General features: G+C 40.9%; 1 protein-coding gene across 1 annotated transcript in view; it reads left to right on the top strand.

Moving 5' to 3' along the window:
• The window catches only part of cd276 (CD276 molecule), an 81,063-nt gene that overhangs the window by 10,041 nt on the left and 53,795 nt on the right, over window positions 1-17,227 (top strand). Inside the window, exons 3-4 of the mRNA XM_005912884.3 lie at window positions 6,409-6,759; window positions 8,231-8,527. Of these exons, the coding sequence (XP_005912946.1) occupies window positions 6,409-6,759; window positions 8,231-8,527 (648 nt within the window). The remainder of the gene's footprint in view (window positions 1-6,408; window positions 6,760-8,230; window positions 8,528-17,227) is intronic.

A 17,227-nucleotide genomic window follows, 5' to 3' on the forward strand; every position in this document is an offset into this window, starting at 1 on the left:
GTGTGTGTGTGTGTGTGTGTGTGTGTGTGTGTGTGTGTGTGTGTGTGTGTGTGTGTGTGTCAAGGACATTGGAAGGGGCCCAGGTAGTGATGTAGCACTGTGTATACATGTGTGTGTTTGTGTCTGTGGCTGATGGAACCTCTCTGCTCCAGAGCAACTTTGTAACAGTGTCTCCATTGTAGTGTCAGGGTACCTCATGTCCAAATCCTCTGACAGTGTGATGCTGTGGAGCTGTCAGCAGTCATACAGGTGTGGAATATCAATGTGCTGTCTGGCCTTTGGGTGTCTGTTTCTGCATGAAGTTGTGTCTCTGTCTCTATATGTGTATATGTCAGTAAGATTGTGTTTATGGACCTGGATTTTGTTTAAAATTGCATTCATAGAGATAACACTGATACATTTCATCAATACTAACACTTTATGTAGCCTTTCCCTTTTCCAACAAAGCATAGTAGTGATCTACTGCAATATACACATTTGTACAGCACTTGTTACTCATACTCCACAATACTGTTTGTGCAAAACCTTTCAGCTCTTTGAAAGACAGCAGGAATGGCATAACCATCTTTTTATTTTTTAAATCTTGTAGTAACATCCATGCAGAACTTACCCTTTTTGGCATCAGCACAGTTTGTTTTTCCAAGCATTTTTTTTCCAGAAGGGATCAGATTTTGCAACGATCAACAGTTTGATTAAACTCATGACTAGGGATGGGTACCGGTATCGTTCTGACATAAACGGTAGTAACCAGACCGAAAAGCAGCGCACATTTCGGTGCTTTATTTCGGTGCTTTATTTTCCTGAGATGTCATACACTTTGAATTCTAGCCAATCATTTTACGTTTCCGAGGATAGTAGGTGGGCCCAGGTACGTACGTTCTTTTAGAGCAGAGCTACAGATTAAAAATGCCCAAGGCAAAGCGGTCAAAAGTTTTTTCCATTGTTTAAGCACTGCTTCCAGACAAGAGTGATACCATATATGCCCTCTAGCTGCAGAAAAGGTTAACATTGTTATCTTTTTACAAAAAAAACAGCTGAACATGAGAGGTTTTTGGACCAATTTTGTGTTCTCCATTCTTTAAGCACCGGTTTGAGCACCGTTTAAGCACCGGCACCGTTTCAAAAGTACCGTTTTGGCACCGGTATCGGATAAAACCTAAACGATACCCATCCCTACTTAGGACCACTGGAACATGATGACTCTGAGAAGGCTAGAGATTAAAGCTAGGTGGCGTGGAGGCTGAGCAGGTGGCTCATATGCCGTAAGGCTGTTGCAGATGCCTGGGTTTGAATCTGCCAAGAGCCATTTTCTGTGTCTTTCCTCTGTTTTCTTTCTAAGCTTTCTGCTCATAATAAAAGCTAAAACACCCCAAAGAATACTTAAAGCTGATCAAAAGAGTGAATGCAGCCTTTGAGACATAGTGTATTGTTGCTATTGGAAACTTTTCTCAAGTTTTCACTAATATATTAGTTTATGTAATTATCAAAAATTCTTCCATTTGTAGATTTGAAATCTAGTTGTAAAGAGATTTCATGTCAGTTAGATTACAGTTGTGATGTGATTCACAGCAGGTAATAACAATCAACAACAATGCAAGATAAGAGTGTTATTGTTCAGGTCTTCATCTGTACTTCAGTATGTTCCAGAAAGAACATATGGTAGTAGCTTGTCCCTTGCACTCTTGCTCTACTTAAATTTTTGTTCACCTCTGTTTGTTGGAAAAGGCTTGGTTTTTATCTTAATTCTGCAGTACTATGATCTAGCAGCAGAAAACTAATGGATGCTTCGCTTTAGACCAGTAACCACTACCTAACTTGCCTCTTCTTCCTTCTCCCTGGTTGTATTCTGTATTGGTGCATGCTTGTCTGCAACAGGATATTCTTCTCATTTTTGCACCTTTTTAAACTGTCCTTGTCCCACACACATGTCCAAGCTCATTTGTAAGTCTGTCTTATCCTTTTCTCTCTTGCTGTAATAGTGTATGTGCATGGTCTTGTTTGCAGCTAAATGTGCTTGTACATTTTATCCCTTTGTTGACTCACTTTTGGAGCTGTGGGATAAAAAAAAGTTGATGTTGAAATGAGTAAATTGCATGACGCATGTGAAGCATGTGAGTGAGTGACAGGAGGAAAGTGATGACAGGACATCTTTCCAGTTTTGTTTTGTTTTTTGTTTTTTTTAATATATTTGGTTTTGAGCGTTTTACTTTAAATATTGCAAATTGTCTCTAATACAACTTTTTTGTCTGCTGTTTGGGCTGGACAGCTTGCCAGAGTACAAAGCTGCCACAAGTATAAAGCTAACTCAAGCTCAATGGCACTATACTTTCCCTTCTTTCATGATATTTAAAGCTGGTAGTATAAATTGTACATAGTCAGTTTTTTTTTATTCACTCTATACAAGGAGTATCGAGTATTTTCTGGTTTCACTAATGTCACAGCAGACTCTATTACTATATCAGTGCCCTGGAAACATGGCTTTCCAATACTAGTTACTCATTCCACCGTTTAAGTATACTTGGTTAAGAGGCTCTTTCTTGTTTCTTCTTATTTAATCTTCATATATCTGGTTATTTCTAACGTTAATCATTTAATCCAGATGTTGTTTGTACAGTTACATATACAGAAGTACGTAAGTACATCAAGGTTAAAAATAATTTGTTGAAAATTACACAAACTCAGCGACTGATTTTGTTTAACTGTAAATCCAGCACATAACATAACACAGTAATTGAGGTGTGCACATCAGACTTGTCGAAATGAAAGCCTATCGTAATAACTAGATTGACTGTTGAAGGCCTACAGTCACAGCTCGGTAATCCAACGCGAACACATACTGCATCTGTAAATGCATGTGGGTGAACACATGCACACTCACCTGTCGGTATCTGCCAGTTTGATGCGAGGCATCTGTGGGTTTTATTTACCAACAGACTTGTGCTTTACCCTGTGAGCAGCCCCAGTATAACAGTTCAGATTCACCTTTGCTGTCTTCTTGCATATCACACTGTCTCTCAGTCTCACAGTCAGCCCCCAAGCTCATCTCATGTGCCTAGTGAGCATGCTGTTCACTATATGAAAAACTCTGGGTAGAAGAAACCCCAGTAGCACCCATACCTTGCATGTCTCAGGAAAGCAGGATGGAAGGAGGTGTTGATAGTGACAAGGTAGTGGGTAGTCTTGAAAGTAGAGTGGAGAGCAGTGTTAAGATCACTTGCAGCCTTTTCTAGCCAGCCCTGTGCCTTGCTGCTAAGCGGGGCCCGTTGCCAGTGCTCGCAAAGGCTGTAATGAGTTTATTTCATGTCGGCTGTGAAAGTGCCCGTCTCTGTCTCGCAGGCACTCAAACAGAGCTGAGACCCATAAACACAAAGTGCAGTGTGTAAATCCCCACAGCCTGACATCTCCCAGCCTGCCCTCTATGGCTTCTGAGCATCTCTTTATCGAGAGAGAGAAGGGAGAGGTGAGATCCTCACTTACCCTCTGAGAAGACATGAATAGCCTGGAGACAATGTGCAGGGCAGCTTCCTCATGGAAGACCACAAGCACTGCACTCTTTATCTTCTCCTGCTTATGCTTGTCTCTGCTCAGAAAGCGTATTTTTTTTGTTTTTTTTGTGTCGGTAGCAGACCTCTGTGGAAACATATCAAAAAGTCAACTGTTGTACAGAAGATGATGTTTGTTGTGCAGCAGTGTTCCAAAAAGGTACAGCATGCTAGTGTAATGTTGCATTCTCTTGGGGATGTTGTCTTTATGCTATATGAGTTGATTTCATTTAATGCATACAGCTTTATAAACCAAAGATTATGTAGGCACAGGTGAATAAAACCCCCCATAACAAAACAACAATTTTGTGCTTTTGTATATGTTTTACATGCATTGCTACCATTATATTCCAAATGATTTTTTTAGAGGGCAATCCAAAATCTCTTTTTTCGTATTTAAATATATGTAGATTTCTGCTGTTTGCACTTAAACGTATAAATGATTTCGGTTGTAAGCAGCAGCAGATCAAAAACCGCGTGTGCTCATTCGCTTTGGCTTGTGGTGCTTCACCTCTGACGAATAGGACATCAGATGTGCGTTTTCCATGACGTCAGCCGGCCTAGCTTGCCCTCCTCTCCTGTCCAATCCCCTCCCCTTGATGCAATGCAAAATTCCCCCCTTGTGTTCTCTTTCCAAACCCAAGTCGGTGTCTCTACACAAGGTCCCTGTGTAGAGCTGTGTCCTCACAGGGCCTTGGAGTGAGTGGTAGGTCACTGCTTAAAGAAGCAGTGAATGAAAGAGGTGGGAAGAGGTGGAGATGTAGAATGAGAGAGGGGAGTTTCTATCTCTCTCTCTTCTCTGACATGGCTCTGGTCCGGGTTGAGGGATTAGTGTGTGAGGCTCCACCACAGCCTCTTCCTTGGCTTGTTTCCAGATATTATCTTTAAGTGTGAGCTCAACACCAGCCTCTCTTTCTTATTCCCCTCTTCCCTTCCCCCTTCGTGTACGAACTCAGTGGTGTGAGTCATCCCAGGCTGCTCGGGGAGTGATTTAATTGCTCTCTCTCCTCCTCCCTCAACATGCATGTCTCGTAGAGGCCGTCACTGACCCTCTACTTATACAAAAAATACCATCAACCTGTTCGTTGCCACAAAGGTTGGACTGTCTTCTAAGACAGTGCCGATACAAACTCTAGAAATTTGCTCAGTTATCCCCATTGGTGGCGACAGAATGCCGCCTGCTTCTGCCATGCTTTGGTGTGATAACTCTTCTGTATTGTGTAGCCCTGCTGAGTGAATGTGTGCACAGTATAGGGAGATAGAAAACACCCACAACAACAGTAGAGCTTTTGTAATCACAGAAAAAAAGCCTCCTGCCATTTTCACCTTGAGGATAAGAGAATTGTTGTGACTGGCACTTTGTTGGTGCAGACACTCTGAGGTAATACCAACTCATTAACCTATGACACAGATATGATGGTCTTCTGTAAGAGAAACGGTTTTGTGCTTTTGCTTTATGCAGCGTGTCCTTCACTGTAACTTTTTTACTTGGGTAAAAACACAGAAAACTCATTGTGTTTTCAGTTTTAGCCATTTATATGCAGTTGTATTCTGCATACAAGAGATTCTACTAGCATAAATCGATGCTTTTTTCCTGTCCTCATCTGCAGTTGAGAGGTAATCCAGTAGGTGGCACTGTTCCTGCAGAGGAGCAGGGTATTGGGGGGTGTAATGTGGAGGCCACCTTGCTGGGATTGGCTGAATGTGATTGAAAATAGGTCTGCCTTGACTTAGCAATATCCATCCATATATGAACCCTCTCAGATGAAAGACTTGTTTGTTGTTAATAGGCAAAGTAATTACTGCACCTCTGCAGCAGTCAAATATCCTTCATAGCAAAGTGATTCAACATTGACATTGGCTGTGAGATAGACAGAGCTCAAAAAGGGGTGCTGAGGCTAAAATGACGCTGTGATTATAACAATTAGAGAGCCTGAGCATAGAGTGTATTGCTCCAGGGGCCGACTGGCTTTTTTCTCTCCTGTGATGCTGATGAGTGTCTCAGAGTTGTATAACAGCAGACAGGGATCAATGGAGAATGCTGACTCTTGAGAATACCATGGATGTACTTTAGACTGCCTGCAATGGCTACTAATCCACAATGATTATGCTGTGTCTTTGTGCTTGGCCTAGTCTAGACAGACAAAATGCATACATACAGATGCACAGCCTCTGAGTACGAAGCACAGTCACTTTTTACTCTCCAAAAACACACGTTTCTGCATTTATGTTCCACCGCTATCACCACCAAAGTCTTTTTAGATTTAACTAGCATTTAACCTAAAGCTATACTGATGTTGTTGCTTCCGTTGCTGAGTTTCAGCACACTGAGCCATCGCCAGGAGGCAAGGCCTATAGGAACACAAACAAAGTCCTAATGCTTACCTCCAGATCTCCACTCTTCATCCCCCTCTCGCCTTCATCTCGTCTCGCCTTTTCTATGCTACTGTGCTGCCCAAAGTGGATGTTTCAGTCACAGCATCCATTTCAAAATGCAGCATTGATTTCATTTTCAAAGACATTCACATTTGAGTAGGTGTCAGTCTTTCACATTTGAACACTGAATTAATACTGTGATTCAGTGAGTACTTGTTTATACTACACATGAGCCAAATAGTCTTTAATAATGCAATTTATTGTTTATTTTAGGCTAGCCAAGGGACAAAGAGATGATGCTTGGCATGCATGATTGGCATAGTAAAGGCTTCTGACTACAGATGTCTGCTGGAAAAATGTCCAAAAGTATATTTAATAAATTAATTTTTTTTCTGTTGCTGACAGAATACAACATTTCTTTACAGTACTGGTATTTTTCCCAGTGTTTTCTTTTTATTTATACTCATGTAATGCTTGTTCTTTCTTATAGCTGTGTTGGAACTGAATGTCCCAGAGCAGCCAGTTGTGGCGTTGCACTCCAGTGATGTGGTACTCAACTGCTCCTTTAACCACACCAACCCCTTCAACCTGTCCGATCTGAGTGTCTTCTGGCAGTTGACAGACACACAACGCAGTGTGCATAGGTACTTGGAGGGACACGACCAGCTGGCAGACCAGGCAGAGAGATTCGCCAACCGTACCAGACTGTTTCCCAACCAGCTGGGCCTGGGCAATGCTTCACTCCTACTAAGCAGGGTGGTGGTGGCTGATGAAGGCAGCTATACCTGCTTTGTGAGGGTGCAGGACTTTGGCAGCGCTGCTTTGCTGCTGCAGGTGGCTGGTAAGTCAAGCTGTGATGTCTGTGACACATTAAAATGCACAAAGTGTGAAAAGTGTTTTTCAAGATCGATAAATGCTATATTCTACATTCGTGGTGTAATAGAATCATAATTTCCGTAGGGATTAATGAAGTATTCTCATTCTGATTCTTGAATTAGGCTAAAGAAATAGAGTTGCACATTTTTATGAATTCACCTTGATCTAGTATCGCTAACAACAACTACATAATGAGCATATATGCACCAGTTAAATATAATCAATTTAACTTTCGTACAATTAACTTCTTTGGGATAAATTCCTTTCTCAAGATGTAAACAGTTTCCTCTGGGCTATTAAGCATTGATTTTGGTCAAACATTGATTCTGTCATCATTATCTGATGACATTGATTATTAGCCGTTGTTATGGTCAATCAGCCATCGCTAACATCTTCTCTTCTGGGTAACCACACATCCCACTTTGACAGCAGGGATTCTTCTTTTTATTTGTAGTGGTACTTTGTGCCTTTCATCCCTTCTCACATTTCTGTATCTGTTGTGAGTTTGTTTCTGTTTTATGCATCAGGCAGTGCTAATGAATATGTTTCATATGTATTCTTTTTTTCCCCTCTGCCGGGGAAAGGGACAGCACTGCCTCCAACGGTGACAAATTGGTTTCATTTTATGCATTAGAATGATAGGTATTCTATTTTTAGCCAGCATTTAAAGTAACACTGCAGATTTCCTTCAGCTGCGCTGAAAGAAAATGAATGGAACTCTCAACGGAAATCTGTCAGTCAAATGGACAGCTGAGGAAGTTAGTGTGTGCCACACTATATCCGTCTTCGTATTGAGAGTCCACTTTTCAAAAAGCAGCACAAACTTATTTCATCTCGCCCTCAGCTCCACCCCATTGTTTGTTGTGCAATGATTGGTTCTGGGAATACAGCAGCCTCTTTCTTCGCCACCTCTGTACTCATGCTTCAGCTCAAGGGATTGGAAAAGCGTGATTCTAGCCGAGGCTGACGACTCACCCCTCACCTCCACCCCTCTACACTCTTTTCTGTGCCATAGGCTGAGTCGTCCCAAATCTCTCAGCATGGCAGTTTTCTCCCAGGCCTCCTCCTCACTCGCTTGCACTATATTTTTCTTTCTGGGAGTGGCTCAGTGCTTTGGGTCTCCAGAGAGAGTGGCGTTAGAGTGTAGAGATGCAGCATCAGGATGTGCCGCAGATGCTGTCTGTGGGATCTTAAGCACTGTGTTATGCTAAGCTCCCTAAATATAATTAAGAATTTAATGGGAATCATGTCAAACAGTTCCCAGGGTGACACTCACTGCAGAGAATCTAAAACTAGTGAATTCAGTATGGCTCTGCTGCTCTCTTATCCCTATTCTCACCTGTCTTTACTCATCCTAGTCCTCTTTTTTTCTTCACTCCCTCCTTCAGTCCTAACCCATCTCTTATCTTTCTTTGTGTGCACATTTTTTTCCCCAGCACCCTATTCCAAGCCCGTGGTGACTTTAGAGCCTCAATCCAACCTGCGGCCAGGTGATGAGGTTGCCCTGACTTGTGTTTCCTATGGTGGTTATCCTGAGGGTGATGTCATATGGCAGGACGCGGGCGGGCGCAACCTGACAGAGAATATCACCACTTCAGTTGTGGCCAATGGAGAAGGGCTGTTTACCGTGACCAGTGTATTAACAGTGGTGCTGGAGCCCAACAGTACCTACAGCTGCCGACTGATCAACCCAATACTTGGAGAGGAGGGCTACATCTCCGTTACAGTCACAGGTGGGATTTATAAAAGTTTTCTCATTCATGTGGGGAGCGAACAAGCAAATTCTCATTGGTTTCCAACGTTTTTTAACGTAACCAGCTTACACTGCATTTTTTTTGTTCATTCATAAATATGTAGCATTTCTTATTAAAGTCTTGTACGCTTTTGTTAATCAATCAATGAGTTGAATTTTCTGCTGTGGATGCTTAACTTTTTTCTCCCTTTCTAAGTCACAGTAATGATATAAAGAAATGAATGAGAAATAATGAAATGTCCAATTATGGTCCAATAAGCATAACCTATCAGTTCTTGTGCATTGTTAAATTAGATCAGTGAGTTATTATTTCCCTAAGCATAGTCAAATAGCTATTCAGCAGATAATGAAAGAATGTGCAGTAAGAAGCAATTGGCCTCCCAGCAGCTGTTTGCAGGAAGCATTTGCTAACCAGGGATCAGGATGATGTGCTGTCCTCTCTTTCATTGTTTTATGTAATCTTTAGCAATATGTGTGACAGTACCTATATGACAGGTCTAATAGTCTCCTACACCCACCTACCATCCATGTCCCCCCTGCGCTGCTGGTGTATTCTGTGTGTTAAGTGCAAGGAGAGTACCGTGTAAGGTGGGCCAAGGCTGGGTCTCTAATGGGAGCAGCACTGTGTGAAATGGCTCATAAATAAGTAGAGGTGGCCTGAGCCTGCTCTCTGGGCTGGAGCTGGTGCTGGAGCTTGGGTTGTTGAGGCGGAGGTCGAGGCAGAGGTCAGGGAGTGCTGCTCCACTGGGCTGGGAAATGACTGTGCTGTCTGGAAACAGGATGGCCGATTGGCAGGACTGGATGGCTGAGGGAAGGTGGCCTTTCTAACAATTTGGTTGGCCTCTTTTAAAACAGCACAGATAACCAGTCAGAAGTACCATTGGGGGAGTAGAAAGGTATTAAAAACATGGTGTGAATGAAATACGACTGAAGGGAAGTAAAGTAATTGTTAAAATAGTCTGTGGTGGCTATTACCCTTCTCCATTTGCTGGATTGATGGACTATTTCTGGTTTTGCTGAGATAGATATAATAGCGTTGTTTTCTTTCACTCCTTTGTTTCCTCTCTACAAACAAAAGTCTTCCATTTTGAAAAATGTTGATGAAGCCTTCTGGGCTAGTGATTTAAAAGGTCATGCAGTTGGTCTTTTTGTTTTTTCTAGGAGAGGCAAGTCAATACCACAACAATATTTTTCTTATTTATTTGCATAGCTTTTATTAGTAATACAGCCTGTACATGGGAATCTAGACATTTAAATGTTACAGATTTGTTCCCTGATGGTAAAGCTATTCTTATATATCATTCTACGGTTTTGGTTTTTTCCCCAAACTAAACATCAAAGAAAACCTATGTCAAGAAACCCAATCAAAGAAGACAACAAAAACCAAAATAGTCCAAAAACGTGTCTGGCTAAAGACCGCGTTGAAACTTGTTGTAACAAAGGGAGACAACAAAAGAAGCAAATCCACAAATAAACTAGGGGAACCCTTAATTGAAGCAGTGGTGATTGCAATTTTCAGCAACTGGGTGCACATGAATAAGAGTAATTTCTCAGTAGGAGCGGCAGCACAGCTTGATGATGGCCCAAGTTGTAAGTAAACACACAGAAGATTTATAGTATTTTGTGTGTCACGATACAAGAGGGCTTGTTTGAAATGAAAATGTATTTGCATTTGTTTACAACAGCTGGTGTGTACTTAACAGTTTGTGTAATTAATTCTGACCTAGCAGAACTCTTCTGCTGGAGTAGCAGAGTGTGCCGAGCTTGAGTTGATATTGCGAATGCGCTTGCTGTATACACTTAGGAACAGCACACCACACTCAGGCAGGGATGAATCCTATTATAAGAATGGGTGAAATCTGCTTAAAATTCTAAATGGACTATGAATGTGGGAAAAAAAAAAAGAGTAAGAAATAAGAGAGTAAAGAGAGAGCGTGAGAGAGAGAGATGAGAAGAGGTAAAGTGTGAACAAGCATGTTCAAATTTCACACTCTCCCCAGTCTTTGATTGAAAAATTACAATAGTAATACAAATCTCCCCCAGGCAGAACACAAGTTTGACAAGGTTAATTTTGAGAAAATGAACCCTTTACCCAAACTGAGCCAAGCACTATGTAGTCTGGCATGAGCTACATGTTGAGAGTCTGTGTAAAGTGTTCCTTAACACATACTCATACCTCTTTTCCTGTTAGTACAATTTAAACTTCTGCACCATAAACATCTTAACTTCCAACAAAGCATTCACACAGCATATGCAGATATCATCAGACATCTCTGAGACTGTTTTAGCAATGCCCTGCAGAGTGCTGGTCAGCTTTTAAGCTGAGGTCCTGGAGTAGAGAATGTTTTTTGTGTTGCTGGGATATTGATAAATTTGCAGAGTGAAGCACAGATTAGGTGTGGGGAGACCCACAGGAATAGTTGGTATTAATGAACAGTTGAATGATGGAAAGGCGCAGCCTCTGTCCTCAAATGAACCGTTGCCTATTTGTTTGCCTGGACAGTGTGCCTGTGAACCTCCCTCCCTTCCCCCTTCTCTTTTCTTGAGGCCGTTCACTGTCTCATACTCGCAACCTATTCTGACCACTTTGTTCTTGTCAAAAACAATTATGTTTTGGGGATCAGCAGTTTGTCTCCTATCATTGTTTTTTTCTGATTTCCAGATCCTTTTCTGAATGTAGAGCTTTAGCAGTGTATCCCATCTTCTGGAGCTGTGTGATTGCTGCAGTGTGTTGTCTGATGGCTGGGTTTCAGGACTGTCACTGAACACCCCCTCCAGCACCACCCCCACTCCGTCTGCTTGCTCTCTCAATGTGAAAGGCACCATTTCCCCGGCATTGCTCTGCTGGCACAGCATTTACAGTGAAAAGTGTGCCGATGGAGATCGAGTGAGGAAAGGAAGGAGATAGAGAGATGATGTAGGGAGATAGAGGGAGCAAGGGAGGCAGAGTTAGGAGGGGTATGAAGTAGATGACAGAAAGTAAGATGGAAACAACAATGTTTGCTGAGCCCAGAGCTGTGGCATTTATGACCTGACACACTGGAGATAGACTTGCAGATGGAATGTGAGGCCATCCCACCCAGCACGGAAAATTTCCTGCTGGATTTTACTATCTTTACACATTTTTCAAGGTTTCATTGGGTAGCAGAGTTAGTTAAAGGTTAGCACTGTTGTTTTGTACACTGCCTGAACAATCATTAGGAAAATGACTATTTTTAACCTCATCATTTTTTTTTCTTTTCTTTTCTTTTTTTTTTACATTTTCCAACTCTTAATATTTTAGCCATGATTGGGTCTTTTTCAGATTTAATTCAGTAAGTACCCTTATTTGTGTAAAGAGGAATGGAGCAGCCTCTGAGGTGATTACCACCTTATGTTAAGACTTCCATGATCATTAGGCAGCTTCACCGGCTCAACTAAAATTGCCTCAAAACCAGCACCCTACTACATTATTGTGAAAATGTTGGTGTGACCCTAAAAAAGGTTTTGCTGTGGAGCAAAAGTATTAAAGAAAAACTTTTTCTAGAATGTCCTCTGTCAAGTGCTCAAAGGCATTGTGTAGTTCTTTGCAGACCCTAGCTAAGGAAGCTAGGTAAAAGGGCAGTTTACAGTTTCTTAAGTTATTTTATACTGATCCGTGTAGGGTAATTCTTTATTGGTATTTAAATAATCCTTAATATTAGGAGCAGCTTGGTGGTACTTGATCACTTTGATGAAAGACCTAGTGTGTCTTTGATGGTAGGAGAAACTCGATTCCTCTGTGGTTCCTTCGGAGCTCAAGAGAAAACCCACACAAGCACATTTTAACTTCTCTGCCCTGACAGGGGTGGAAACCCAGAATCTTCTTGGTGTGAGACAATGTGCTGATGGCACAAATGGTTGGGAATGGCTTTGTTTGTGTGTGTTTTGCTTGCTTTGCAACAATCACCAATCTTCTTGCTCGTAAGCAGTACATGACATTTTTTACCATTCATGAACCCTAACTCTAACTAATACTAACCGCCCTTAAATCCCTTTCAGCTCATTTTAAATGGCACTGCACCTTCTTACCTGTCAGAACTCGTTAGTACTTATCGCCCCAGGAGATCTTTGAGGTCAGCCGACCTGATGCTTTTAGATGTTCCCAGGTATAAATTAAAGACAAAGGGAGAGAGGGCGTTTGCTGTGGCTGCACCCAGACTGTGGAACAGTTTACCTCCTCACGTCAGACTCTCCAAAAGCCTAGAAACTTTTAAAACCGCTCTTAAAACTCACCTCTTTTCATTGGCTTTTAGAAAGGTTTAATTTATGTGTTTTATATATTTTTTATTTTATTTTTATCAGCGAGGTGTTACTACGAAATTGTGTTTTATTGTATTTTTATCTGTATTTACTGTACAGCACTTTGGTCAGCCTTGGTTGTTTTTAAATGTGCTCTATAAATAAACTTGACTTGACTTGACTTGACTCATAATATCTAAAGGATTGCTCAACTCATTCGGCTTTATGAAAGACTCTTATGCAAATACATGCCTGATGGTGAACATTAATGTTTTATACCTTAACAGTTTCTTTCTGAGAGTCTTTTCTGGGCAGCCCATTCTAAAGGTACACCACAAACTTTTGCTTGCAGTGTATCCCCAAGGAGATTGTTTGTTACTGTATAATTGTGAAACAAATGCATACATATTCAACCTTCGCTGGGTAAATCAAGGTTAAAAAGTATTTTTAATTGCTATACAAACATTGACCTTTGTCAGGCAGACGGATTCTAACACAGGTGCTAATGGTAAGTGGGGTTTGTGAAAATATTCTGTATTCATTCCACCTAGAAGTATTATTTTACATCATTAGATGTGTGCCAGCTTGCTTCTTACAACTTTTTTCAGTCTGTGTCATTACGTTTTCAAAGCTTAATCCTGGCATCATATTGCCACCTGCCAGACTCATTCAACCCATAAAACACCCAGCTCTCTGCTGTTTCTAAGACTTTCAATGACTGTTTTCTCAGAATGTTGTCATATACGTTATTTATTTTCTCCTAGAATCCCTGAAGAAAAAATTGTGCAGCAGTTTGAAACATTAATGTATCTCAAATTGAAGTAAAAGCATTGCTGTACTCCAGTTGCTAAAGGGCTAAACAGAAAGATGCAGTATCTGCTGCTTTAAAGTTTCTCTCATTAGAGTAGCTGTTGTGGTGAAATGTAGTAATTGCAATTATTCATGACATATTTTACAAGCATGTTTGCATCTTACTTCAGTAGGATCTCTTATCAAAAGCTCTGTCCGTCAATGTTGGGGGAATATTTTGCCCCAAATCAAGGTTTTGCTTCTAGATTCCACAACAAACCACTGTGTTGGCCCTGGTTCTCTGTTGAACAAAGTCTAATTTAAATGCAATTAACAGAGCCGTCAGAGAAACAGAAAAAAAACAGTATAAATGAATCTGTTGTCAGCAGAGCAGCAAGCAAGCAAGTTTCTCGACTGTATTAATTAGTGTCCAGTGCACAAACAGGCCTTCTTCCTCTTGCTGAATGTATGCTCTGTGTTATCTGCAGCCCAGCTAGGGAAAACAACCCAATAGACAGATGAAGTAATGTAGGCAATCTAAAATAAATTCAGGTAGGCAGCAATGCACCATTGTAAGCACATTAATTCCTATCAGGATTATTAACTCCAGGCCACTTGCTGCTGTCAGTGCTCTAAGACGTCCTCTTCTGGGCCTTCAGTATAGGAAATTTTATCCCTGTATTATGGCCCAGGCAATGTTATTTGTCATGGTCCCAGTACTGTTAGCAGCTCTGAGGGATTGTTGGGTTATATTCCGTTGTGGGCAGTTGCTGATCTGTGTGGTTTTGCAAAGCTTTTGGCATTGTCAGGTTGTCAGAATGTTTTTCTTTGCTACAATTAAAAGCAACACTGACCTACAGTCAGGTTTCTGAGCTTTTGGGCAATAACACTTTTGTTGTAATTGTGACTCTGTTCATCACCACAACTGATTTGAAATGAAGCAGTCGAGGTGATATAACAGTTACCCATTTTTACATTTTTCATAGGCTGAAAAATAATTGGAAACTTGACTGATATGCAGTACCGTGGCCATGTGTGACCTGGCTTTTTGTTATTTAATGACAAATTAAGGAAATAAACTGGTGTGAAATTATTTCCAATTGTTCAATTTACCTTTGATAGGACTTTCTATAAACTCTCAGTATGTTGACCAGAGAGGTGCTACAAAAAAAGCTGTCATTGTGGCGAAAAGAAAACAGACCAATTTAGAGCAATGGCGAAAACTTTAGGAGGGGCCAAATCAACAATTTGGCACAGTCTTAAAAAAAGAAGAAATACTCTTTTCTATTTGATCAAGAAATACCCCTTTACAGACAAGTAAGGACACTTGTTTAGGCATGTCATTGTCAAGTCCACAAACAGTGCATTCATGAATGTAATGAGGGTTTACCTGTCAGTGGTAGCACTCAAGAACAGGAAGTAGACTTTGCTAGTAAACATCCAAAAGGATTCTTTAGACAAATGAAGCCAAGATGAACTTGTACCACCGTGATCACATGAGAATATTATGGGGATGGGAAGGAAGCATTCATAATTCAGAACATATCAAATCACCTATCAAACATGGTAAAGGTAGACTTGGCTTTGTATGTCTGAAAATGGCTCAGCAGTGTTAACTGTTGATAGAAGCTGAAGCATTTTTGCTTCTTTGGTTAAATGCTACTAAGCTAGTAGACCAGCAATTCATTATGTATATTATTTCACTTTTTTATAGTGGTGATATAGAAAGGCAAAATTCAGAAAATTGTAAACTGTCCAAAAAGCTTAGGACCCTGGCTAGAGCATTTCTTACTGCATAGGGAATTTTTCCTCTCTTTTATGTTCAGTATTTTATCTTCTAAGAACAGTTTCTGTCTATGTGCATTTACACACAGACTACATTAGTGAATGAATGTGTCTAGTTTCTACAAGACTACACCTCTCAGTTTTTATTTTGGTCTTCTGTATTTAATCAAAACGGGGTCCAGCTTTGGCATTGTATCAACACAGTATGACGTTAGCCTCTGCTGCCTTCCCACAAAGTAGAGGTTGACATCTTTATGTCTGTTCCCAGCCTGGTGGAAACCTGTCTCTCTATGTCTACCCTCGCTTTTCTTTTCAGGACACTGTATTTATGATGGTAGTAAACACACAAAAGTCCTCTTTTGTTATTGATCGATTTCATTTTGATTCGGACTCATAGCATGGACTATCATTGGGACCAGTCGGGCCCTGCAGTGTACATTTCACACAGCTCCCTGTAAATCCTGTAAGAGGGATTGGTTTCGGGAGGTCTGGCATCTGTCTTGGCTTCACGATATGAAATCATATTAGTTTCAGCTTTTTAGAGTTGCTGGGAGAATAACCACCAACGAATGACTGGGCACACCTTCAAAGTTTGGTTATTTAATTATTCAGCCCATTTATTTGATGTTTAAACTCTGCACCTGATAACACTATGAATTATTGTCCTGCAAAGGATGTTTGCAACCTCAGTAAATTGCTTTGTTCTGTGCATGCAAGCAGTCCAAATTAGTGCCTGGCAACACACAAAAACCATTGTCTAGCGCTATAATGTGTTTTCAATTAGGAGTCGTTGAGAGATTTAGCTTATTCTCGGGATAGGTGACTCTTTTCTTCAATAGCTCTAGAGAGCAGTAATTGATTGCCAAGTGTGAAATGGAAGTTAAGAATGGACTGAGTGTGGCTGTGTCTCAAAGGAGAGTGGTTTTGAGCAAGCATATGCTGGACTCGCTCACCTCTCTTTGTACTGACAGCTCGACTTGAAACTACGTAAGCACCCGCTGACTCACTGCATGAAAAGAAACGCACCTATTACAGAGCCCTTTATTTCAACCCCTAGTGTCAAATATCACAGTAATAACTGTGATTAAGCCATGCTGTGGCCGTGCTCCTTATGATACCAGTTTGAATGGACAGTAGTTCAGCATGACTTACATCCCCTTCACGTTGCATTAATATCTTCCTGCTGGCTTGGAGTTTGTAGCCATGCCTGTCTCCCTATTGCCTGACAACTTGCAGCTCATTACAGACAAACTGTCCACAAGGAAGCAAACTCGCTCCACTTACCTTATTAATATTGTCAACTGTGTTTAATTTCATCACTTGGCCTTCTCATGTGTGATGCCGCAGTAAGTGCAACTCTTTGTCAGTGGCACAGACAGCTCAGTGACCCACACCACAAGAGTCTGTCATATCTATAATGTATCTGTCTCCACACTTTCAGTCAGTGACTCTCCCGGAATAAGAGTGATGCTATTTGTTGGGTTATTTTCCAAATGTGGCTGTTAGAGGGGTCAAGTGAAACCAAACAGGGTTTGGATTGTTCACTGTACTATGAGTGTGTTGTGGAACCAGGAACTTCCAAGCTATGTCCAAAGGTAGCAAAATCCACTTACAACTGAAAATATTGTTTGATAGTTATTTAACTTTAAAAGTGATTTTCTGATTGGACATAGCTAGGATAAGGCTTTGTACAAAGATAAGCAGAATGGCCAAAACTGCAGCCATATCTGATTTTTATTTTACAGTTCAGATATGAGAGTGGTGTCTAGGCAAGATTAATTTAATACATGTAAGCTATCTGTATCATAACAATAGTAATATACATTACTGTAAACATTTGGAATGC

Source organism: Haplochromis burtoni, unplaced genomic scaffold (genome assembly GCF_018398535.1).
Source record: "Haplochromis burtoni strain Fernald_Lab_line unplaced genomic scaffold, NCSU_Asbu1 Contig_2, whole genome shotgun sequence".
Lineage (NCBI taxonomy): Eukaryota > Metazoa > Chordata > Actinopteri > Cichliformes > Cichlidae > Haplochromis > Haplochromis burtoni.